The 27,265-nt window shown below is 43.9% G+C and overlaps 1 protein-coding gene across 4 annotated transcripts in view; it reads right to left on the bottom strand.

Annotated features, from left to right (window-relative positions):
* ACSL1 (acyl-CoA synthetase long chain family member 1) overlaps window positions 1–26,895 on the bottom strand; it is a 62,576-nt gene extending 35,681 nt beyond the window's left edge. Inside the window, exons 1-2 of one of the 4 annotated variants that reach the window (XM_083170287.1) lie at window positions 26,744–26,895; window positions 7,906–8,119 (exon numbers count right to left, since the gene is read on the bottom strand). In XM_083170287.1, coding sequence (XP_083026413.1) covers window positions 7,906–8,100 — 195 coding nt within the window. In that variant the 5' untranslated portion in view covers window positions 8,101–8,119; window positions 26,744–26,895. The other 3 variants (XM_083170298.1, XM_083170308.1, XM_083170277.1) reach the window with 3 other exon arrangements.
* Window positions 26,896–27,265: the final 370 nt, after the last annotated feature.

The raw sequence follows: 27,265 nt of genomic DNA, 5'->3' as shown, positions 1-27,265 counted from the left end.
ATTGTAGCGTCTATGGGCACCTTTAGTTTTGCGATGAGATCTAGTACAAAAAGTATGTGCAGCACGTACTTTTTGTACTATATCTCATCGCAAAACTGTGATGCAATATTTTATACAATAATTGTAACGTGTATGGGCACCTTGACAGTAAAGCAGCATACAGGTGTCAGCATAGTTCACCAGTCTTCATAGCTTCCAATGACCCTACCGTAGCCAGGGGCGGATTTCGGGATGACGGCGCCCCTAGGCACAACAATAACGCCGCCCCCACCCCCTGTCTATTATTTTTATTGTTTACTTCTAAGCCCTCATTTGATAATAGCCAATTTAATGGATTTATAAAAAAAGCCACTAACTGTGACATGTTCTTTTATTATGAATACATATTCACTAAGTAGGACAGTTTACAGGGGCAGTATCTGCATGTCCCATCCATTTACACTCTATTTAAGATGGAATATAGTACAGTATAGTGGATATTTTGCAGTTATTGGTACATTTTGGGCTGACAGTACTACCACAGGCATCCAAGTGCCGCCCCCAAACATGTGCCGCCCCTAGGCACGTGCCTCATGTGCCTAATGGGAAATTCGGCTCTGACCGTAGCCTCCACCACTAGCCTACCATCAGGGGCCATTACCCTCTGCTCTGGACACCAATATACCTGAAAGCTACAGATCAGTCAAAGCTATTTGGGAAAAGCTGGGCTGGATTTAATAGTCGTGCTGCTGCTCTAAAACCTGGTCTGAATAGTTATGCCGTCCCTGGCACATACGGCATTTTAAGCTGTGCACAAATGTCTGTCATTAATAGGACAATGTGTCTTAAAAAAAGGTAAATGTGATATTCCACTGAGTTTATATAGTTTTTAGAACTTGCAAGGTGTGTGTTTTATTTCCCATCAATACAACACCTTCAAGTAGAGTACCTGTCCCACCTGAATTAACACAGCAAGTTTTTGGATACAGAGGTGTTCCAGCCTCAATACGCCATGCCATGCAGTGCCAAGCAGTCCCATGCTTGCGCCAAGCATCTTATTGACAAGTAAAAGCAAAGTTGACTCAGAAGACTAAGCCGATTAATAAAAAATAATAATAATAATAATAATAATAATAATAATAATCTGCGGATGCTGCATCATAGCACTATGTATATGGAATTTGAGACGCCAATACAAAGATCTACAAGTGAAGCTCGCACAGTCTCACGGGACTTGGGGCCGGATTCAGACCAGATTGTAGACGTGAAGACCAACTGTTTTGTGGGAATGGTACAGAGAATGCAGAGGTGTCCAGAGCCCTAGTTCAAAAATCTCCACCCAGACGCCCTCACCACCCCATCAACCTATGACCAGCGAAAGCCACAACATTAGTAACATTCACAGCATCAGCTTGTTGCAAAGATACAGTGACAAAATGGGGGAGACGGTACAAGTTGATGAGACCATATTGCAGTTTATGCTTGCACTGCTCTATCCATGGTACCAAAAGGTGTGTATTCCCCTCTAAAAACCAAAAGATGAGAAGGTCTTAAAAACATTGATGTACAGAGGTATTTGCAGGACTCCTCTGAAACACATTGCTTGTTTTATTATATGAGGATCAACAGACTTGGGTGACCTGTCTCATACCAGATACCCAGCGAACACAGTCTCCATCATGGCAGCCTGGTCTTCTTAATGTGCGTACACACTGGCTGATGTATCAATGCATTTGCATGCACCCGCCCATTTGGGTTGTCAGTCCCGACAGATCGGGCATGCTGCCCGATCAGTGATCGGCAGATACCGGTTAGTGTGTACCCAGCCTAATTATGGGGCCCAATTAAGTGTCGTGAGTGATCGAACTCATGGTGTATGACAAATAGTGCTCCAGTCATTTCACTTGGACCGTCATGCCTCCCATAAGAGGTGGTAGATGCGAAGACAGTAGAACAATTTAAACATGCTTGGGATAGGCATATGAATATCCTTACAAAGAAATAAGGATCAAAAAGGGTTGAGATTACGTGAAGGGTAAAAAAAGGGGTAGACTAGATGGGCCAAATGGTTCTTATCTGCCATCAAATTCTATGTTTCTATGTCATTATACGCAACAGGTTTTACTAATTCACAACACGTTTCAACACCTGTATGTGTAGTAGGTAGGTGTGTGTGTGTGTGTGTGTGTGTGTGTGTGTATACACACACACACACACACACACACTGCAATAAGTGCTCCTGAACCGCTGGTATTTGCAGACTGTTTGGAATAACTATAGTTACAGACAAAATGGTGAATGATTTACAAAACAAGGAATGTGAAAGTATATGCAACGGGAGCATTACAGTACATTGTGATTATATTAGTCTGTTATTAACCAGGGCACGACAAACTTTGTACTTAGGCTAATGTTAGAACTATAAATCCAGTTACATTCTACTGTTCTTAAGATAAAGCGATTAAAACCATCAAATCCAGAGTACAAAATCTAAATTCACCTAATAGGATTTGCAGGTAATGTACACCATTTTCTAATCAAGTTATAAACATACATAATTCATACTGTAAAGTGCACTAATCCCGTAGGTTTGTTCAGACAGAGCCCAAACTGTTGGCAGAAGAGCCTCTGGCCAGCGAGTGTTTGCATAAACCCCCAGGAGGAATTTATTACACAATGGTAGGTGCTTTCCCATGTAATGCAGCTTTATTAAAAGAATAGCCTCCCATAGAACACTGCCAACCTGCCAGCAGCAGAACCACCTAACCAGGATCTTACTATACACACTGGAGAAAACAATAACATTTTGCAATATTTATTCAGATTCATAACTTATTTATGCATTACCGTGTAAGTGTTACAATAGCTGCTGTTTATATCTGTTTGTGCCTACAAAGCATCATTATCTCCCATTTGTCTGCAAACAGCTATAGAACCATCAAAAAGGTTGTACTCCAACAAGCATGGCAACTAACATTTTACTGCTCCATGCAATGTTCCCCGAGCCACCACTGGGATCATTGTTACATTATAATTCTCCTGTAATAATCTTTTAATAAATCAGGTAAGAATTTTAGATACTTGTTTCCTAGCATGGCACCCACGATATTAAGTTGTATGACATCGCATCGCATGCCATGTGCCCGCATGCGATTTTAAATTGTATAAGCCCCTATACGATTTTAAAATTGTATAAGCGCTTACAATGTTAAATGCACCCCCACAATCAACGCCAACCCGAAGCGTGGCGAGCCCGCGAGGGGCGGCGGTACATGTCCTCCGACCTTTTCATACCCCCACTATCCCCGTCAGCGTGGAGTTGATTTTATATAGCGTGGCGAGCGCAGTGAGCCACCGAGCCCGAAGCGTGGCGAGCCCCACGTATTACTTTACATGTTTTCCGCCTCCGCTCGCCACGCTTCGGCGCTCGGTGGCTCGCCACACTATATAAAATCAACTCCACGCCGACGTGGATAGTGGGGGTATGAAAAGGTCGTAGGATGTGTACCGCTGCGCTCGCCACGCTTCGGGTTGGTGTTGATAGTGGGGGTGGCGTGGGGGTTCTTTTAACATTGTAAGCACCCATTACGGTGCTTATACAATTAATTATCTTATAGGGGGCACATTTAACATTGAAAACACCCATTAGGATGCTTATACAATTTTAAATCGTATACCATTGTAAATGGCATACAATGCGATGGTATACAATTGAATTTTATATTTATTTTTTTGGAAAGTAATCAGCATCAAGTACTCACCTTATCCCCACTAACCACCTTCTATATGGAGCAGCTTAAAAAAAAGTGGTCACTGTTTTGGCGTTGTGGTAGGTGCTTGCGTTTTGTGATAAAACGTTGCTGCAAGTTGTGCGAATTGGCATTTCTAATTGAATTGGTTCAAGTATCACATGCGATCGAGTTTAAACAATTCAAGTTCTGCAACCAAGCACATAATTGAATTCCCATTTTTATACTTTGTTTAACATTTACCAGAAAGTAGACATTTATATTAGATACACAACTCTTGGTTGTGGTTTGATACAAGCAAGCCTTGGTACACATGAAAATACACACGACCGAATGAGTTCAAACATTCAGTGCGTCTGTATATCTAGACTATAGCCAACTTAAACTATTTGTTCGCAACAGTGGCCATTTTCTAACATGTACTTCATGTAGTGTAATACCTATACACAAAAAGGAGGGAGGGGGGGGGGGGTTATAGTGTGAAGTAGTTTAGGTGTCAAGCTATATTCTCGATATTCTTTTAAAACTTAGAATGTTGTTTCAATTGTTGCAACACTAAGAAGAATTTCACTAACGTATCATCCTTTTGGCAGAGATGTATTACAGACAGGACACTACAGGCAGGTGCATAGGTCCCAATTGTCCTTGAGCGCCCGGTGCCTGCCTAAGGTCAGGGAGCTGGGGTGTGAGTTAGGTGCTGCAGAGCAGGGTGGGTTGCGAGGTAAGTGGGCAGAATGAAGCCATTTACATCATTAGGTTGCTGTACATACTAGAGGCCATGTAACCCATTGTTGCAATGAGTCCCACCTCCAAGCCTGTAGTGTAGTAGAATAGTATGTGCTGGGCAGTGGTGTACAAGAGTAATGTGGATTGGGCCATGGTGTATTGCAGAGCGAGGTTGCATACTGAGCGGAGGTTGAACGTGCACGCTGGGTAGTGGTATGTATGAGTAGTATGCATTGGGCAGTGGTGTACCTGTGCAATGGTTTAGGAATTAAGCCCTTTATTTCGTCAGGTGGTGTTGTTTTAGGAATAGTTACACAGCCCAGGGGCCATGCATCCCATGGCTGCAGTGAGAACAGAACAGCAGGTAAATGGAGTTAGGAAAAAGGGGAGTGGGCAATAGCTATGGTGGGCAACATTAACAAGTATAAAGCTGGGTACACATTAGATCAGGGCTGGGCAATTGCGGCCCTCCAGATGTTGATGAACTACACATCCCAGGATGCTTTGCATTCGTTTTGCTATGTGGCCATGCTGAAACTGATGCAAGGCATGCTGGGATGTGTAGTTCATCAACATTTGGAGGGCCGCAATTGCCCAGCCCTGCATTCGATGAAGTGTCGTCCAACCTGGTGGGTCACACAGTGACATATAGGTTGCATCTTCCAGTGTGTACACGCTGTATGGCCTATGATGTGTGCTACCCACCGTTCTCCGTCGCTGCTGCACTGGCCACATTTATTATAGTTTTTACTGTAGGGAGCAGGTATTCTTTTAATAATTTGCATTCAATTCCAGATGGTCTTGAAGGTATTCTTTGGGAATACTAGGGCCCCCGGATGTTTTAATATGGCTCTGCCTTCTGGTCAGTCTTACTGGATCACCCATAATTAGAAATATTGCAATTACATTAGTGTTAAACAGAAGCCCAGCTTCCTGGTTTGGCCCTCACCTGTACACGGGCATTTAAAAAGTTAAGACCTCCACCAAGCACATTCGCTAGAAAACATCCAGGAAAGCAGCTGACACAAGTTGGTTTTTGCTTGTGTTTTAAAGATATACTGTGTCCAGACGAGCCTCAAACCAGTTCAACACTGATATGATCACATCAGTGATCATCATATAAATAATATAGTCATACCACACACACACCAGATAAAGCAGTGAGTGCAGTAGATCAATACTTTATATACAGCATTTTTCTAGATGAAAAGAAGCTGTATCCTGCAATGATTTACTGCATTGTAAGTATTCTTCAGGCTATTAATACTGCATGATCTGAAAGTGAATGTTTTACTTTACACATAGGGTATCAGTTTTCATAATAGAACTTGGGGATACATTGACTGTTTAGGTCATTTCCCATAGCATCAAATGACAGCGCAAGTAGAATCAGACACAGCTGTGGGTAAACGGCTCCACATTTGTAAATCTTGTCAGCAACTTTTAAGAAATCAAGAAGAGGAAGAGGAAATTAGTGAGGGGGTGGGCTACACTGATAACAGGCAGGACTGTGGCGTCATATTGATTTTAGAACACCCAGAATCTGGATGTGATACTGTGGAACACAAGACGGACAAGCAGGTGCATATTAGTGTGTTCTGACTAGATTGCATTCACAGCTTATCCATTAGGTAGGCTCATAGTAGCCCAACACAACAGTTTGAGCAGAGGGGGTCACGAAGTGTTGGGCAGTGCACACTGTACAGAAAGTGACTCCAATGTGCACTTTGTGATTCAAATGCATTCGGCCTACAGTATATAATTAAAAGTGGAAAAGATGTGCAAATCCTTATGTGCCAGCTACTGTGCGTGGAAGACTGCTACTCCTACCGCTTCCCAGAACATGAATGAGCCTGTATACAAAGGGAGCCTGGACCTTCAGCTACAACAGGTAGACATCTTAGAGAATGCTATGGGACAGAGTGGTATGTGTGGAATGCCAGCAAAGACTCTTCAGTCTTCTCAATATGATTGTGTATTGTTGCACAGCCTGTAGGGAAACACAATCATCAAGGTATGGGTCACTGGCTCGACCCAATTGAGGTTGGCATGCAATAGGTCAACCCCTGAAGGTCAACATGGGCACTGTCCAAGTGTACCTGTGCATGCGCTCACCATGCTTCGGGCACGGTGCAGACTATTTTCTTTCTCCCACCACGGCATAGTGGATGGTAGGTCTTGAAATACCGCCTGTCGGCACCCATGTCATGTGAAAAACTCATGTCGCCCTTAATAGTGTCAACCTAATGACCATAAACTAATCGTCAGCTAGAACACTTCACAGTGCAACATACAGTATTCCTACTGCAAAATGCTTAGGTAACGATGTTGTATGGACTACAGAAATGACACCGTGTATAACCACCATTATGGGGGAAATTTACTAAAGTAAATTTGTAAAAAATAGGTGTATTTGTATCCAGAAATACACTTATTTTTGACATTTACTATCCTGAAAATATGACAATTCGTATTCGTATTGATAGCACATCAATACGAATACAAATTGCCGTATTTTCGGGATAGTATATGTCAAAAATAAGTGTATTTCTGGATACAGATACACCTATTTTTTTTACAAATTTCCTTTAGTAAATTTCCCCCTATCTCTCTACTCTTACAGCTTTTTTTCTAAAATGTCAACGTCTATACTATAGGTTAACCCTTTGAATGCCAAGTGAATTTGTCAAAATAGGTGTGAAAATTGCCAAGCAAACATTTTTATCCATCAGAATGACCTGTAATGTTTACCTTATATAGGAAATAGTAATTTTTTTTTTCTACCACAACATTTTTTATTTGCAATAATATAACAAATGTGAGCGACACTGGCATTCTTAGCAGATATTTTGCACATCTCACAGATGTGTGCACTCAAAGGGTTAAAAGGAACCAAACAAGCAGGGATTACTGTGGTGACCAGGAATACAAGCCCCCCCCCCATAGTTATACATTACAAACTGATAAACCCCCCTGAAATCTGCAGCTGCTGCACAAGCAGAACTTGCCAAGCAAACATACAAAGCGTTAACTTTTATGCTGCGGTGTCCTTTGTGTAATCACTATATACCTGGAATTAAATCAAAGAAACTACAAGGTCCTCTTTAAAATCATATAATCCTATTTTACAGTTTAGAGCCAATTTATACATTAAAATGGTTTTATATAATAAGGAGGCACTTTTATTCCAGCAGATTAGGATCTCCCTGCTGCAGACCCAGTGTAGAAAACCAGGCACAACGTTAAGTAGTAAAGTAATTAAGTCCTGCAGCATTTTCTACATAAACGAGTTTTAAAAGCTGATAAACGAGCATGTAACATGGAGGCTGCAGCTGGCACATCTTCACAGACAAGATTATTTCTAAACCAGTTCTCCCACAGATTCTGTACACATAATGGCAGGTGTCTCATCAGCATATGTAGTAAAGGAGGCGTAGAGGAGAGACAGTACCTTTACTTCCACAGACTGCATTGCCAGGTCACACGGAGGCTTCAGCGCTTTAGGTCTTGTGGCGTACCAGTAAGTTGTAAGAGCAGCAAATGCACCAAAGCCCATCAAGGTGTTGGTGGGTAGAGTGCGAACGTACTGCCGGACATCTCCTAGCTCAGGTATCCGGAGGCTCCGAAAAATCTCGTGTGCTTGCATTGTTACTGGTGCTCTAGACCTGTGGGTGGAGCAGAGAAGGGAGGGGAAATGTTATTTATAAAAAGAAAAAAAAAGGTCCAGGAAAATAAAGACTTACAGGTGCAATTAATTGATCACTAATAAAACATAACTTATCATGCTTGAAATTTTACTAACCGTGTCTGTACAAAGAAAAACAAAGGAAGCAAAATAAATATAGATGGTAAAGCTTTGTACACACGAGAGACGGTCGCTGATGAAAAGTAGATACTGGCGGGGGAATCTGCAGGGGGACACAGCTGTTTGCTAGGAAGTCACTGGAGCACTCTCTTCGGCGACAGTCACCCCGTATGCACAGGGATATGTTCGCTCAGCATACAAATATCCCTGGCGATTCTTGCTAAAATCGCACCATGTATGGGGCTTAAGGAAACTAGCCATGTATCTTTCATATAGAGTTAGGGGTAAAATTTACTAAAGCTTCTAAAAATGAAAAACAGGTGATATTGCCTAGAGCAACCATATGCTCACTGTCATTCTCTAGGAGGCAATAGTGAAATTATAGACATAGGCCCTTTTTCAGATCTGCCCGCAGTACAAATTTGTTCCCAAAACGGGCAAAACCATGTGCACTGCAGGTGGGGCAGATGTAACATGTATAGAGAGTTAGATTTGTGTGAGTTATTTTGTTTCTGTGCAGGGTAAGTACTGGCTGCATTATTTTAACACTGCAATTTAGATTTCAGTTTCAACACACCCCACCCAAATCTAAAGGCCCCCATACATTAGTCCGACTTGTCCTAGGGATAAGCCGGACCAGATTTCCCCTGCAGCTCCCCGGGAGGGAGGACACACAATTAGGCACTTGATGTGCAATGTTTTGTATATGTAAATTGCATGGATTTATAATATGCAGTGCCTGGGGAGCTGCAGGAGGGAGCTGTCAGCGGGCAGGGGATGCCGGCTAATAGAAAGCCAGGCAGAGGCTGCGTAGGGAGCCGGGCAGGCGAGAAAGCTATTGCAGTGCCAGTCTGAGCAGGGTGCCGGGAGAAGCAGAGAACTTGGGGGAAAAAAAACGCCCATACAGATGAATAGGAAGCCATTTATTGGTTGAGACCTCTCTCAGCCAATCGCTCATTGGCTGAGAGGTCTCAGCCAATCAATGGCTTCCTATTCCTCTGTATGGGCATTTATGTTTTTCAAGTTCTCTGCTCCTCCCGCCGCTGCCCGGCAGCCAGCGTCTTCTACTGCTCGGCGGCCTGTTCCCGCTGGCACTTCTGAGCGCAACAGCTTCCTCACCTGCCTACGAAGCCTCCCCCTGCTCCCTCCGCCTGGCGCTCTATTAGCCGGCATCCCCCGCCCGCTACACGGCTCCGGGGCTGGGCTGCACATAAGATTTACCAAATGGGGATGTCTAAAAGTGCAATTTGGGCCGATATCATAGCTCGACTCATCTGACTCAGGTGAAATTGTGCCCAAATCGCAAAGTGTATGGGGGCCTTAACTCTCTCTCTGCACATGTTACATCTGCCCCACCTGCAGTGCACATGGTTGTGTCCATTTTGAGAACAAATTTGTACTGAGATCAGATCTGAATAAGGGCCATAATTGGTTGCTATGAGTTTGTTTTGTTTTTTAAGAAGCTTAAGCAAGTTTACCCTGTGTCAGTCACCAAAATCTTTGCCATTAAGTACTGGGTTGGTATGCCTGGCACATTTACAGATTTTGCAATAATCATTAGAAGATTAAAAAAGGCTGTAAAGATGTGCCTACTGTATATAGGCAGCAAGACCCCAGCACTGGATTATGGCTACATTTCCCTTATTCTCCATGGAAACAGATGCGGCCCTATATAGAGGCAGGGCCTGGGTAGCCACTCTCAGATTTTCAACCAGCAAACAGTCTGACAAACGTTTTATGTGTGATTTCAATAGCAGCCTTTGCAATATATCAAATTGAATATAAAAAATAAAATAAAAAATAATAAGCTATAAATAAAAGCCATCTTTAAGCCCCATGACTCAAACAAACTATTCTGGTGACCTCTATGCAATAATCAAGATTTACAAATACTGTATAATATTAAATAAATAAAAAAAAAACACAGATCTGCCTGCCTTCATTTAAAAAGAAACTCCATGTTACCCACATTTTTAAGCATAGACGGTAGCCGACGTGGGCCGCCACCGATATACTAACATATTTTCTGCGGACAGCCGATACTGTGCGTCCACACTTAAAGATTATAAGCCGACAATATTGTTCAGTGACGTCACCGGGGCTCGCTAAACATGCAAGTTGCTTGGCTATATTGCCAAATTGACCTGCATGCTTGGTAGATATAGTTAACGACGCGCGGGAGCGTGCACAGTTAAGGATATTGAGTGTACACACTAGACAATATTGAGAAAGGTATTGTTTAGAAAGCCCTTTCTGAATGATATTTTACTTCATCTTCCAGTGTGTGTGTATATGGCACATGTTACATCATAGCGAGATCTTTCCACCACACTTTGTTAAAAGTTATACCTCAGATATGGCTCCCTTCTCCACCAATCCCAGACCAAATATAAGCACTGTTCTCAAAGTAAGTGCAAAGGTTATTTAAAAAAAAAAAACATGGTGAAGTGTTGAACTCAAAAAGGTAGGTTGTGGGTGTGAGGAGTTAAGGCCCCCATACACTAGGCAATTCACCTGCAATTAAGGTTTTTACGGCAATTGTGACAATAGATTGCAAGAAAAGAGCCCAAATTGCAGGTGAACGATAGCAGGTCTGATGCGATTTGTGGTCCAGCCTGCAAGTCGCACCGTCTGCAGAAGTAACCCCCCCCCCCCCACCACACTTTAATATATTAGATAAATAACTCAATACATCCATACAGCAGCAGTGGCTATAGTGCTCAGACAATGAGGGCAGAGATGCAGCCATTTTTTTCCCACCCATTTCAAATCATTCAGCTCCAACCTCCCATCATACAGAAAGCGGTGCACCCTTACATTTTTAGCATTGGTGCCCATCAAAGAATTGCCATCAATGTAGAATGCCAATGGCATCATCGGTGAACTATTCAATGGCAATCCTTGACGTGCAATATACCCTGTTACCTGTCCTTTACTTGCAACTTTTGGAACTCAGATTAGTGGACAGCTCTATTATTGTGTGGCGATATGAATTCACTATGATCGGTGTATGGCCAGTCATTCACCCAACAGCAGTTAGTGTAACACAGCTGGATGCAACATGTAACAGGGGGCCAAAGATTTGGTTTAGTTTCTCCAGCTGTATTTAAAAAAGGCAATCAAAGGCTCAGGGAGCTTCTTCCTGTCTCCTGGCCAAGAGGCACCTGCATGCTATTGTACAAGCACAAAGGAGGGATGGAGGATGCTACCCTGCTCTGGGCTGTCTGTTCATAGGATTAGTTACCAAGTCCAGCTCCACAAGGCCATCATTACTGGATGAGGAGAGAACATGCACACCTAACAATCCTAAAACTAAATGGCCTGGGCTGGTTGTAACTAAGACACCATGACTATTGCAGGGGGTCAAAGGGTTACTGTCATTAGGTTGACATTACTTTTTTTTTGGAGCAGGCAAGCGATATTTCATGCCTTACCATCCACTACGGCATAGCTGGAGAATAAAATAGTGTGCCGAACTCAGCGAGGCACCATGGCTGAAGCATGAGGAGTGCAGTAGCACACTTTGACGGTGCCCATGTCGAAATTCAGGAAAACAAACAAACAAACAAACAACAAACAAAAACTCATGTCAACCTTTTGACTGTGAACCTTCCGTGTGGACTCAATGAATGTCGACTCAATGACCCATACCGTCAAAGATAACGTGTCACCTGTCCCAGATACTAAGTATCAGGAGTGGTTCCTTAGACCACAGCCCACAATAGGATCATATTAAAAATGTGAGCTATATCTCTATCATCCTGTGGCAAGGCGGCACTCAAAAGGGACTTTGTACAGCAATAATAAAGCTGAGACCACAACCAGCTTGTGTGCTAACAGTTTTGGGATTTTTGTACTTTTAGGAATACTCCGATGAAGGAAGTAAAACTCTAAAAGGGTTAGCACACAAGCCGGTTGTGGTCTCCACTTTATCATTTCTGTACAACAGTGGTGTCAAACTCAGGGTCCTCCCGCTGTTGTGGAACTACACTTCCCAGCATGCCCTGCCACAGTTTTAGCAATACATTATATGAAATCTGTGGCAGGGCATCCCGGGACGTGTAGTTCCACAACAGCTGGAGGGCCAGGAGTTTGACACCTCAGCTGTACGAAGTCCCTTTAAGTGCCGCCTTGCCACAGGATTTCATATTACTCTCTTTTGGATGGTACCTGCCTTACTATTTTCGAGTGCCCGATCCTAGGCATACATACACACACTTTAAACGTATTTTTTAATCATCACATAAAAACGTAATTCAATGATCTATTGTGCAATTCTATATAAACCAATAAAGAACACTACTAGCTGAAGCGGTCTTTGTCCCACAGCGGTTTAAATAGCTTAGAGGACAGTCAGCTGTCAACTTTAGACCCAAAGGAATCTATTTTAAGAGAGTCAATGCTGCAACAGATTACCAAGCACTACTACATGCAACGGCTGGAGATTGGCTTATAAACAGATCACAAGAAACTGAAAGCCCTTCAGGAAACAGATTTGCAAGGACAAATAGTATTCACTTCCTAGCACATCTTAATTTATCATCAGCATAACACCACCCAACCCCCCCCCCCCCCTTAATTATAACTTACTTGTGCCACAAACAGTCTTCTCTTTAACTCACCCCTATGTGCTCTGTTCAGTGCGGGCATGAACACCCTACTGCAGGGGACGTGGACTTGTCAGCTGCTGTCACTGCTGCAGGCAATGACTCTCAGGACAGAAGTCACATGCAAGGACTGCTACTTAATGCCTAGTAGGCAAAAGGTAACAGAGGGGGTAGAAGCCAGTGACCGTCTTATCTGGTGAAAGTCACCCCATATGCAGAGGGTGGCATCTGACACAATGGCGTGAATGTGGAAGAAGAGAAGACGACTGGCAGCGACAGACATTAATTCATGACCCTTACTTCCCACTGAGGAGAGAACATTAACCCTTTACACACACACACACACACACACACAACATGGCCTTAAAGGGCTCTGCAGAAACACCAGTTCATGCCCTTTGGAAGAAATAGGTTAAATTTAAAGACCACATTCTTCTGCTCTATAATAATACTTATATAGCACACAAATGCCAAAGGGCTTTACATAGAATATTTGAACATTCACATCAGTCCCTGCCCCAGTGGAGATTACAATCTATATTCCATACCACATCTACACGCATGCACGAACGCACATTCATTCATTCTGGGGTTAATTCTGTAGGAAGCCAATTAGCCTACCAGTATATTTTTGGATTGTGGGAGGAAACAGGGGGGAGTACCTGTAGGAAACCCACGCAAGTACAGGGAGAATATACAAACTCCACACAGTTAAGGCCAAGATGGGAAACTAACCCATGACCTCAGTGCTGTGAGGCAGCAATGCTAATTATTACATCATACGTGCTGCCTACTCGTTAAAGATTTCTAGTTCTAATTAAATATTTGTAAGTATCCACCGTGGGTTTTGTTTCCATGCATGAAATTAGCAAATTGGATTTTGTGTAACTATATAAACACTAGTATAGAATGTAGTTACTGTAGCTAACAAGTATGAACATTACTACATTCCAAACAAGTACTTTGTCTTTGCTGTACACATGAAGGTCATTGAGAAACAAGGTAAATAACAGAGGCATTCTGTAATTCAATACAACTTCCATAAACATCAATGGTCTTACTTTCTAGGTGCATACCTGTGTTTCAGTGGTATGTACTTGGATATGTGCAAGGTTATATTCTCAATGTGTGTGTGTGTGTGTGTGTGTGTGTGTGTGTGTGTGTGTACACAAAGTGTACCATTTCCATGATGAGGGAGGTGGGCAATTGTGTGTGTCTGTGTGTGTTTGTTTCTCGTGCCGCTTTGGCAGGCCGCAACTTGACTGGTAAATTACATGGGGGGGGGGGGGGGGTTTGACCGATACATTGTGCCTAGGGCTGGCTTCACCTCTAACCTCTAAATATGCCCCTGGTGTTGACAACTAGAATCCTCAACAAGGGTAAAACAAAGCATTTAATGGCTGCAATGTGTTCCCTAGTTCAGCGAATGTAATTTGTTCCAGAGTACACAGTGCAACAGATTAATGCTGAAATTCAAAATAATCAATGCAAAAGTGCACAGAGAACACATCTATTCATGCATTCAAGAGCTGAACATCATCCAGCTGAGATTGGAATGGAACCTTTGGATAGACAGCAGCTAGGTCTACTAGCATTAGATCAACATGACTGTAGGTTGACACAAGCATTAGGTTTACATGGGGAAGGTCGACATGCGGTTTTTCCATGTTTGGTCCCGAATGTCGACATGGACACTGAAACATAGCACCGCGTCGGCTCACCATGCTTCAGGTCGGTGCCTCGCTATGCTAGGCACATTATTCTCTCACCACACCCTAGTGGATGGTAGGGCATGGAATACCTCCTGTCGGCACATATCAGTCACTCCCACCCCAAAAAAGTGAAAAACCCCATATGTCGACCTAATGCTGGTGTCTACCTAATGACCCTGTCAACCTTCCTGCATGTCAACCTAGTGACCGTATCCTGCTGTACAAACGGTATTGTTAATCAGACAAGAGTTCCATGTTTTTATGTTATCCCTCATGCTCATCACAGGAAATGGACATCCCTAGCATGGGATGGGGGGGGGGGTTGTAATCTGCAACACATAGCAGAAACTAAACCCATCTCCTGATCATGCAGCACTCGCCCCACTGACTGAAGAACAACAGAATTCATTGTGAGCTGTACACACACTTCATAAAATAAGCCATTTGTCCCAGCTATCTGGGGAGCTGCTGAGAATTCTAAAGAGGTCATTCACATCATCATCTTGCCCTCCCACAAGTCTACACATACACACGGATCAAAGATTCGGAATGTGAAGCCTTATGAACAGCAAACAAGTGTGTTTGGAAGGTTTAAGGTCATCATCTTGCGGCAGTGCACATTTTATCATTGCATGGAAAGCGAACCCAACATTTGGGTGCCGGGGAGAATAAAAAAAGTAAAGAGGCCACCGATTACATTATAATCCAAAATAATGAAGAACCGAAAGCAAAAATAAAATCTGCATAGAGCAAGACTTCACAAAATGGGACAGTTATGCTTTAGGTTGGTTCCCCAAAATCCTCTTACAAGCTTTTTGGGTACTACCAACTAAAATAATCTTCATGTTTTATTGTACAACTTCTCAATTTAAATTGCTACAGAGTTTAATATAAGCCTATGCGTCAGGATACTTTTGTGCGCTCTCCCGTTTTTAGCCCCCTTATGATCGCTGGTCGGAGCTGGTCCTGCGACCAACCGATTCCCTCTACGGCTTTTCTTTCATCAGCGACCATCTCTGGTCTCTGATGGAAATGGGACACTGAGCAATATATCACTCATTGATATATCGCCCCATGTGTGTGCACCTTTAGCTTCAGACCCATGCACTAATCCAGTGGTTCCCAACCCTGGTCCTCAAGTACCCCCAACAGTGCACGTTTTCCAGGTCACCCGGCAGGTGCACTCATTACTCAGACACATTTTAAAAGATCCACAGGAGCAGCTAATTATGTCACTTGTGATTCTGTGTGGAGACCTGGAAAACGTGCACTGTTGGGGGTACTTGTGGACCAGGGTTGGGAACCACTGCACTAATCCCTAACAAGTAGGGATCAGTGCAGCTGGATCAGATATCCCATGAAGGGAATTCCCTATGGAGCTGTAAGTTAAGGTGGAGGTATAGAAATAAAATGGGTGACTTTTCCACTCTGATTGCTATCAACGCAAGTTCCATCCAAGCAATATTACTGTGTTCTATCATTACATATGGCAGCTACCAGGTCCACATGATTATCTGACAGGGATACGGTCACTAGGTCTACAAGCATTAGGTCGACACCACTAGGTTTTATCAAGCTTTTTTTGGGAAGAAGCAAACAGAATTTCATGTCCTACCATCTACTAGGGTGTGGTGGGAGATTAAAATAGTGTGCCGAGCATAGAGTGACACTGCGTCCGAAGCATGGGGAGTGCAGAGAGCCATGGGAGGGGATGCTACGTTTCAGTGTCGATATTAGTCAAAATGTTGACATGTTTTTTTTCTTTCTAATGTCGACCTTCCCCATGTCGACCTAATGCTTTTAGACCTAGTTGCTGTCTATCCAATGATCCCATTCAGTCTGACATTTCAGCCCTTGAGAATAAAATAATCTAAAGACCACCATACATTGAGGTGATTTGGGCCAATTGCGACCAATCGGCCCGTTAAATTGGACCAAATCGCCTCTCCCTGACATGCCGTCGTGTCCGATGCGCGGTCCCGTGCACATCGGACCCGACCAGGTGGTTGGCCCGGCAGGCCGTCCGACCACCCATTCCTCCAGTTGGCGAGGCAGGCGGTAAGCAGGGACGCATGCGATCCATCACAACGGATCGCATGCGTCCCAGCGGCTCGCAGGGTATCGGGTGTCCGTACACTGCTGAGAGATGTCGCAGGCAGTGTATGGGCACCATAACACGGCAGTTTTATATAAATATTGCTTTGAGAGGGTTAGCTGGTAAACTTCTGTAGAACACCAACGCCACAATTTCAGTTCAGTCTCAATTTAAGGTGTTGTTTTTAAAAAATGTTATTGAATATCCAGTGCCAAAAAAGAAACATAAGCTGGGTACACACTGGGTGATAGATCGTAAATGATAAGCTACACACTGACCCATGTATTGAGCATAAGTTCATTAACGATGCGTCGCCTGTACATGCAGCTCAATCTAAAAATATAGTCAGCGACAGCATGTACATAGTGGGGTGACGTCACTGAACAATATCGTGAATAGAGGGGACCATACACTACTGCGATTCCTTGCAGCAGTGTATGGCCATCCGATCCCCCTTGACCCACAGAATCACATGCAACCCTGTTTGCCACCAGTCAGAGGTCAGAAGTGCAGGCAGGTCTGACCTCTGGCTCAGATCCGCATGAGACCGCACATCGGATCCAATCAGATGTCAAAAACATGCGATTTTGGCCAATTTCACGGCCTAATCCATCGGAATTGGGTGAAGTCTGCCAAAATAGCACTAGTGTATCGGGGCCTTAAGTGTGTACCCTGCTATACAGACCTATTCAGCATATCACCTAACAATATTGAGAGGAATGAAATTGGAACAAATGTATCCATAAATACTGTACTAGCAGTGCAAATTTTAACAGTTTGAGGGGGATGGGAGAGCTAAAGGCGGACATAATCCATAGGGGTGATAGCAGAATAAGATAATCAAGTCTATCAGTAAATGTAGAATAGAAGTTACAGGTTTAGGACAGCTTGATTAACCCATAAGCCCCAAGGAGACTACACTTTCACTAAAAACAGTGTGTATGAAAGCATTCTACCTGGGACGAAATCCAGGGTTTCCAACCCTGCCATTTACCAGGGTCAGCGAGGGAATTTTCTGGATTTTTAAACCCAACATATATATGAAAGGGCCATTCTATATTCCATTTGGTAAAAATACCATACACGATTGCAAATGCAGGAAATTAATTTGGGATGGAGGGGTTCTTACAAAAAGCAGCAAAACTCAAACCGGCCACACATAATAGGATGATAGAATTTATTGACATAGTAAACTCTGGAATAGGTAAAGGAAGTAGAACTGCAAAAGGAGTATTTGGGAGGTCAAATTTAGGCCAACTATGCCGAAATGACAAAACCATAAACCACCCAAGTTAAGGGGGGGGGGGGGGGAATGCATGGATCCCTCCCAGCATGCCCCACAGCTGGCGTCGTCACTCTGCAAATGCTCAGAGGGACTCAGTCTATCGACGGCGCCACATCGCAAAGGACCGCTCCTATCACAAGAGCTGTCTTTTGCGTTACTAATCACGTGTTAGGACATATGCGATTAATATGGATGCAGTAGCCAGCGATGTGTGGCGTGGATGTTAGAACATCCCACCCTTAATGAGCAAGCATTATTAAATGCAGGAACTTATACCAACCCCTGTGACTTCTAGTCATTGAAAGTTATCCCCCCCAGTGCAGCCTTTTATGACCCGCAGGACAAGGTAATAGGCCAGAATACCTCCTCTTGTACATTTCTTTCCCCACACAGGACAGGTGGTTTAAGCCTTTATAAAGCTTCTTAAGCTGTTAAGAACTCCCTGTTCTCCTGAGGCACAGCTAGGAGGTAATCGCTTCTTGTCTGGGATAGCATCATTAATTAGCAGCTCTGTCAAACAAATATTTCAAGTCTGAAAATCACTTTGTATGCTTTACTATAACAAACATACATAGACAATTACATGGCAGAATTTAAATAAATAAACAACCCGGACACATCTTCAATGCATGGAAATGTAATTACTTCCAAAACGCAGCTTCATTTAGACACAAAGCAAAAACTACAAGACTTTTAAAAAATCCAATGCATTTAGCAGCAATGTACATAGGCAGGGTGCTATAACCCACTCCTCGCCAGATGTGGAGCCATATGATCTTACCTAGGAGGCCTTTGGCTGACAGGGGTGATTGCTCATTGGTCAAAGCTAATGGAAAATATACACTAGACCAGTGGTTCCCAAACTTTTTAGAATCACGGCACCCTAGAACATCAAAATATTTTCAAGGCACCCCTAGGCCAAATGCTTCTTATCGAGAAATTCAGAAAAAAAAATATTAAATTAAGGGCACTGTGGTTATATGTCACAGTTATCTGGTGAGGGACAGGATTTGCTCCTGTTTGTCCACATATATTATGATTGGCAGCCACCAGCACTGGTTTTGCCTGGTACATTGACCATAAATATGAATTGATCTTGGTCCACCAACCCAAGGCACCCCTGCAAGTGTCCTAAGGCACCCCAGGGAGTTACCATGGGCGCTGCCGCCCCACGCCCACACTGGTGGGTGCGAACAGGACATCATTAGAATCAGGCCCTTGGTTCCTGACAATGTATAATGAACATCTGGGAAGAGGTCATTGACCAGATTAACCAGTTTCTACATATTCTATGGTGTATTGAAATCATATGTAGAACAATATATGAGCTGGACCTTCTGGAACTGCTCTAGGGATTCCCTTGCCAGCACCAATGATCAGGGACCTAGAACATCACTATGCTAACACTCACCTTAAACATTAACCCCAAATACCCTATCCCTGGTCCTAATAAACTAATCTAACCCTCATTCCAAAGCTCCCCATTACCAACCCCAATATTACACAAACCCACCACCTAAACCTAATAAACTAACCCAACCCTAATACTTGGGAATGACCATTTGGTTCTCATCTGCTGTGAAACTTCATTTCTAGGTCATAACTCCATCCCTGGTGCCATTAACTGCAATGTAACCTCTGTCACCAGACAGCTATCATTGTTACGCATCATTTTTGTCTATACAATGTGATAAGTCAAGCAGCCCATACACGCTGCTATGAGGGCGTGCTGTACTAGCACGGATCACATTGCATTGCATGTGCATCCGTTGTGCATGCAATGTGATGAAACCTAAGTACAAAAGTATGTGCAAGCACATACTTTTTGTACTTAGGTTCCATCAAATTGCATCGCATTGCATGCACAACGGATGCACATGCAATGCAATGCAATGCGATCTGTGCTAGTACAGCACGGAAAGCATGCCCGCATAGCAGCGTGTATGGGCTGCTTTAGTGCTACATTCCTCCTCCCCAAAGTTTTGTGAGAATAAATACATATTTGAGTCCTATTGTGATAAAAGTGCTATATCATTATTATATATAAAAGGTTTAGAACAGTTTGTACAACACTTCTTTATATTGTGTGAAGCAAGCTAAACCCTACCCAACTATCAGCTGATCAGCCAGATAAATGGATACTATACTAGGAGGATGGATTGAAAAGTAATGCCTCTATGGCTATAACTATTTGTTAACAGATTTGAAGACTTTTTTGTACATAACTCAATTTGTCCTCTATGTAATCACTATTAACTTTTTACGTAGTCCCCATCCCATGTGCACCAACATGTGACAAGTCAGGCAAACCCTTTGGAGAAGAAAGCGGATGGTTGTTGACACCAGGACCGAAGGGCAGATTTTACCTCATCGTGGGAGTTGAAGCGTTGACCAACAAGTGTTTTCCGGAAGGATCTGTACCCTATTTTTCAGCACAACAAAGCTTGCCCACACACAAGTTGTGAAACAAAACAGGGGTTGGAGCACCTACAGTTCAAGGAGGTTCTTCTACACCAGACATACAGCCTCGACCTTGCGCCCTGCAACTTTCGCCTCTTCCCAACAATGAAAGAGCACCCTTAAGGGCCAACACTTCAACTCTGACAAGGTGAAAGCTGCCGGTCAGTCCTGGTGTCAACAACATCCCTAACCAGCTTTCTTCTCCGACGCTTTGCCCAACTCGTCAAGTGGGGACTACGTTGGAAAGTTAATAGTGCATTGAATAGAGGATAAATGGAGTTCTCAAGGAAAAATACCGGTACTCTTTACCTAGCACGGCGCCCACGATTTTGATCGTGGGCATCGCAGTTAAAAAAAAAAAGTCGCGGGCATTGAATGCACTAAAAATCGGGTGCGACGCGACCGACGCGATTTCCCATAGGGATCAATGTTAAATTTCTCAATTGACCCGATTTTACTGTTCAATGCCTCAATTGACCCGATTTTTCCATAGGAAACAATGTTAAATGGCCCACAGAGGCCAAATAGCCACCCTGAAGTGTGAAATGGCCCCCACAATTGTTAACGCCACCCCACGATCAACGTCAACCCGAAGCGTGGCGAGCGCAGCGAGCCCGCGAGGGGCGGCGGTACACGTCCTACGACCTTTTCATACCCCCACTATCCACGTCGGCGTGGAGTTGAGAATAGAATAGTGTGGCGAGCGCAGCGAGCCACCGAGCCCAAAGCGTGGCGAGCCCCGCGGATACCTTCACAGGTAAACGCGTCCCTTCGCGGGCTTCACAGGTATCATTGTCCGCTCGCCTCGCTACGCTCGCCACACTTTCTATTCTCAACTCCACGCCGACGTGGATAGTGGGGGTATGAAAAGGTCGTAGGACGCATACCGCTGCGCTCGCCACGCTTCGGGTTCACGTTGATCGTGGGGTATCGTTAACAATTGTGGGGGCCATTTCACACTTTAGGGTGCCTACTTGGCCTCTGTGGGCCATTTAACATTGTTTCCTATGGAAAAATCGGGTCAATTGAGGCATTGAACAGAAAAATCGGGTCAATTGAGACATTTAACATTGTTCCCTATGGGAAATCGCGGGCATCGCGTCGCACCCGATTTTTTAGTGCATTCAATGCCCGCGATGGCCACCGTGCTAGGTAAAGAGTACCATAGCACCAATAAAAATAAAAATAAACAATTTAACAATATACAAGAGATGTGCCTTCAACCTCCCTGCAAAAAAAAAACCTCCGATCCAATGTTATGTCCTGTGCATCGAAAGTCGAATCCAAAGATCGCATGTCACTGCAGTAGCAAAGATTTAATCCGACCCAGGGTGGTGAATGGGATCACATGCGATACATCGTACCCAAAATGTAGGGTGAGCTGCTGATGTATCGCATGTGATGCTAGTGTATGGGGACCTTTAAGCCCCGTACACACGGGGGGAGATCTATTGCTCAGCCATATATTGCTGAGCAATATATGGCTGAGCAATATATTGCTCAGTTTCTCCTTTTCATCAGCGACCAGAGATGGTCGCTGATGAAAAAGAAACTGCCGGGGGGAGCCCGGCAGTGGTAATCAGCTGGTCGCAGGAGCATGTTCCTGCGACCAGCGATCACTACAGGGGTAAAAACGGGAGCGCGCACCCGGCGATATATATCGCTGGTGCACACTCCCATCGTGGGCAATATGGTCGCTTAGCGACCATATTTCCCGCAATATTGTACAAAATCGCCCCCGTGTGTACACAGCTTTAGTCTGATTTGTTTTACATAATTGAAAGTTAGCTTTGAATTCTGCCAATTTACAGGTTAGCAAAATCCTTATAGGCAGGGAGAGAGTTTCCTCACTGCATGAAGCTGGACAGGGAGAACACACTCCTGGGAAATCAGGTTCGAAGTACAAAGTGCTCCCATCTACTAGGACTTTGTAATAGGTTAGCATACAGAAGGTAATAGCGTGTTACAGAGGTTACTGCTCATACCATGTGATCACACAAGCATATTACCTGGTAATCACAGCTTATATCTTAGCACAGTCCCTGCTGTAACTAAAACAAATATTAGATATTTGAGATGCCGTCTGTAAAGTATAACAGTCCCGCTAGATACCTTCATGTAACACTTGGGGCATGCATAGGGGATTTTTGCCTCTTTTCTAAGCGATCTGTCTAGATCACTTAAGTGGCCTACACATGGGGAGATGAGTTCTGAGGACAGATTTCCAGATAAAGAGGAGACAGATAAAGTACAGTACCAGCCAATCCGCTGCTAACTGCAGAGTTACAGGCTAAGGGCGGGATGCACTAAAGGAAAAATACAGTAAAATCAGGATTTTTACCACATTTTGGTATGCAGGAAAACCCGTGCGGCGGGTTTTCACTGTGGCGGCCTATCGTGACCCGATGTTGCTCCCATGGACCCCCGCAGCTCCCCCCTTCACTTGTGTCCGGACAGCCTCCTGCCATACGTCCCCTTACGGGTGCAGGGAGGAGGAGGAGCCGGAGCCCCACAGCAGCAGCAGGTTAGGAGGAGAGCTGCTGGGGACCCACTCACCCACCCGCTAGCTGCTTCGCAAAGGGCAGCACTTATCGCAAGCTCTTATATTACAGCATATGTGTTTAGTCTCACTGCAGAAGCTGGTGGAGGGGGGGCGGTAAAGGGCTGCAAATGTTAGTGCACCTCCCTATATAGAAGATGGGTTGGTGTGATAATATTACCAGGCGCCAGAGATAGAGTTAAAAATATATACAAATGTATTTTGCAAATAACATGGTCAAATTTATATTCTCTAAAAGGATGGGATGAGTTCTTACCCCTAAGGGTATTTCGAGCCAGCAAGAGATGGTAAGTGGCAGGGATGCAGTCCGGAAGTGCACCCTGCAGTGGCCCCAAATACCTTAGCACTTGGTAGGTTCACCCAAAGGAAGTTCAATCAGTCACTGCCGCTGACGCGTTTCAAGCATCAGGTGCTCTTCTTCCAGGGCAAGGTGACTGATATGTACCTCCCTATGGGCGGGATGTACTAACGGGAAAATGCAGTAAAAAAAAAAAACACGTTTTACCGCATTTTCCTATGTACTATTACCTGGCCGTCACTGCAGTGTAGGGTATCGCCACCTTTGGGTGGCGATACCCTATAGAAGCCTATGGGCTTCTTTTAGCCGCCCGCCGCCTCCGCCGAAAAACCTGCTGACCCCCCTCTCCCCCTCCCTCTCTCACCTGGTCCAGGTCCTCCTGGACCCAGAAGGTAACACCTTCCTCTCCCTAGTGACGCAGCCGGACGTACTTCCGGCTGCAGGGGGGAGGAGGAGGCGCCGGGGACAGCTTGCTTAGCTGTCCCCGGCGTGAGGGATGCAGGAGGGGGCAGGAAGGTGACGTAGACCCCCCGCACACCACATTCCAGGTATCGCAGGGGGCCTCAGTCACTGCATCGCGATGCCAGCCGCATATGTTATTACATATGCGGCGGCATCGAGGCGGCCATGTATATTAATACATCCCGCCCTCTATGTTTGAAAATGCCAACCAACCAGCTCCTGTCAATTTTTCACTCTCTTCTAGGGATCTATGTAAGAAAGAAGTAATGTGCCGAAAAAAATACCAACCATCATTTTTCAAACAAAGGGGCAGATTATTATTAATTATTAAGCTTTAAAATTAAAATAAATAAGGAGATAAACATCCATCCAATCAGCTCCTGTCATGTCATAGTCTGTGTTTGATAAATGGTAGTTGGGAGCTGATTGGCTGGACATTTATCATCCATCGCTTTTATCTCTTGTTAAGGCTTAATACATCTGCCACCAAGCCTGTAACATGGCAGTTAGAAGCTGGTTGGTACCTTATCTCTCCAATGGGTCCATTTGTTAAGGTTCGCATTTACAACGCAATCTGGGAGGAATATTACAGCCCAGGATCGCATTATAATATGCTATCCTATCAGCATGATATCATCCCCATACGCAGGGACAGGGCCCCAAAAAGAGCCTGTCCATGTGATGTGCTGAGCCAGGTGCCTGCACATGTGGTTAGCGCTGACCCCCCGCCGTCCGAATTGTCCTAGCGGCAGTGCAATCTGTAGCCCGTAGTCCAGGGACAGGAAGAGCTGCTGTCCGATCTTGATGCGGCAAGCGGTGCAAGAAGGACAATTCTTGTCCAAAACGCGTTGGTAACACCAGATGTTTAACAGGAGGATCCATTACTTACTCCCAACATCGGATCCACCCAACACATGACTTCAGCTCATTCCAGGGGAGGGGAACGCATATCGTTGAGTTTTGTATTGCTCCTACCTGTGGAGGCTGTTTTTCTGCTGTACATTTTTTTTATTATCTTATGGAAATTTTTTTAAGAATAACCCCCCCCCCCCCCCCCCTTTTTTATGGAGAATTGAAGGTGTTGACTTTTCTGGGTGGACTAGAGACCCAGTCAAAAGAAACCTTTATGGAAACATAGGGATATATTCCCAAGTCAGTACATTTCCATATGCGGGATGCTTTTTGATGTGGGAAGATAATTGAAGTAGAACGATAACTTTACGTGAAAAATAGAGATTGCCCCTAAGGTCAGTTGACTATAAAGGATCGCTCAGATTGGATGAAGAAGTGTATCGGAAAACAAAGAAACCTTTATATACATATAGGGACCAACATCTATCTAGTATAGTACATTCCTGGGAGAACACTTGATATTGGTCACGTTTTGATTCAAAACAGCGCTTTCTGGATCACACTGTTTTTGTAGAGGCGGTGCAGGAGGGATCTGAGATTCCTGCTGCGGTCCCTTCTACATACAGTCAGGTGATACTTAATATTTGTAGCTAACCCCAGATAAAAAAAAAAAAAAAAATGATGTTTTCGGGATTTAGCCACAAATATCGAATGATAAATCAAATAGGCCGTAAAGGCTCAACACAGTATCATCAAAGGACTACAAGCTTTTGAGAATGGGACCCCTATCTGCACAGCAAATGTACAAGTCACTTGTAAACATTAAGGGCCAGATGCACTAAGCTTCAAAATAAATAAAAAGGAGAGTGATAAACAGCCAACCAATCAGCTCCTGTCTGACATTTTTCAAACACAGTCTGTGACATGGCAAGTAGGAGCAGATTGGGTAGCTGTTTATCACTTTTGAAGTGTTACACTTGCAGCCTGCCGTAAAGATCTTAGCTAAAAAATAATAATGCAATTACAGTAAAAACTATCTCAGATAAGATTGGAATAATATAAATATATATATATATATATATATATATATATATATATATATTTATTTATTTATTAATAAAACTGTAAGAGCAAGAAATAAAAAGACAGATCCACAAAATAGTGGTCACCTGTTTCTACAGGCAGCTACACAATGTACAGTATATATATTGAACATCTGTCCATCTGCTACAATATGTGAATCCCCAAAAAGCTACAACCCACCTTACCACAAATGACATACCCAGAAGGACCAGTCACCATTTATCCTAAGTAGTAACTCACTACCAAGTTAGCATTGGTCTGATGCAGTGCTGATGGCTCTGAAAGGGGGCGCTAAGTGTACATCATCACAGACAGCATGCCCGCCACCACACTACAGCGTGCACATGGTGGGGTGAGTGTGTAAATACTGTAGAACAGTCACCAATACATTATTGTGTAAATCCAGAAAACAAGCATTACGGCAAAACAAACATTTATATGTATGGTTTCTAATTATGGAACAAAGAACTTAAAAAACACCTGGTTTCAGATTGTAACCAATCAATGTCATTGGTGAAAACTAATGAAGAAATGTACCTTATAATGCCAGGTAAATGATCTTATAAAACAGTCAGCAGCCCTCAATGGTTACCGTGACCAAGAAGAAAGACCAGCCTATGATAGGAAGCGGAACAGCCCGCACATGATTAGGAGTCATTCATTCCACAGTCGCTAACAGCCATAACAGTCATTCCATCATGCTCCAAAGCCAGCGACTCAGAGCAGCAGCAGCAGCAGGGAGCGCTAGTAATTACATGGCTGCACATAGGCATTTACAGCAGTGCTCTGCCCCAGGTTCATGCATCCGGCACTTATTTACATTTTGTATATGCAACATTATGTTAACTCTTTGGCTGCCATTGACTGATGACAGCAAAGGGCAAAATGCATGTGTGGAGGAGGCCACATGTACAGACGCGGACATATATACGACAGCAAGATCCCCGACATGTGTGGCCAGTGCCCAGCAGGCATATTACAGTGAGCCCAGTCTCCGCTTACATGCGAACACTCACATGATTATACCATTAATGCGCCCTGCACTACTGCTACTCCCATGCATCACTCACCTCCTCACCAAGCGCTAAGGACAATGTGTAAGCCGGGCCAGGCTGTGCTATTTATATATACATGGACAGATCTGGGCCGCGGTGTCTGCAGCAGCTACTATGCACCGCCCAGGATTCTGCACTGAGTGAACTCAGTAGTCCCTATGTATCTGCATATGCATCCTCCCCCAGCCTCATCCCGCTCATCTGCATACTCACAGTCCAGCCCACTTTCTCTGTGGCTCCTCCCCTTTTCATGTGGCTCCGCCCATATTTTTGGTCAATCTGTTCTACAATATGGATATTTTTTGTTTTTATATCGTGCTTGTATGCTGTATATTGAATTACTAATACATTGCCAGTATACTCTTTATTTTTAGACAGTGCTAAGAACATACTGATAATATAGATATTTTAGTTCATATGTGATTCTGCAGCCAGGTAATTCCAGAAATAACAAGTTAAAAGCTACAGCATTTTGGGACTGATTCAGACCTAGGGGGTAATTCTGGTTCATTTGTTCGGATGCGTATTCACATCCTT

Source organism: Crinia signifera, chromosome 1 (assembly GCF_055691185.1).
Source record: "Crinia signifera chromosome 1, ASM5569118v1, whole genome shotgun sequence".
Lineage (NCBI taxonomy): Eukaryota > Metazoa > Chordata > Amphibia > Anura > Myobatrachidae > Crinia > Crinia signifera.
This window is presented reverse-complemented; position numbering and strand designations above follow the sequence as displayed.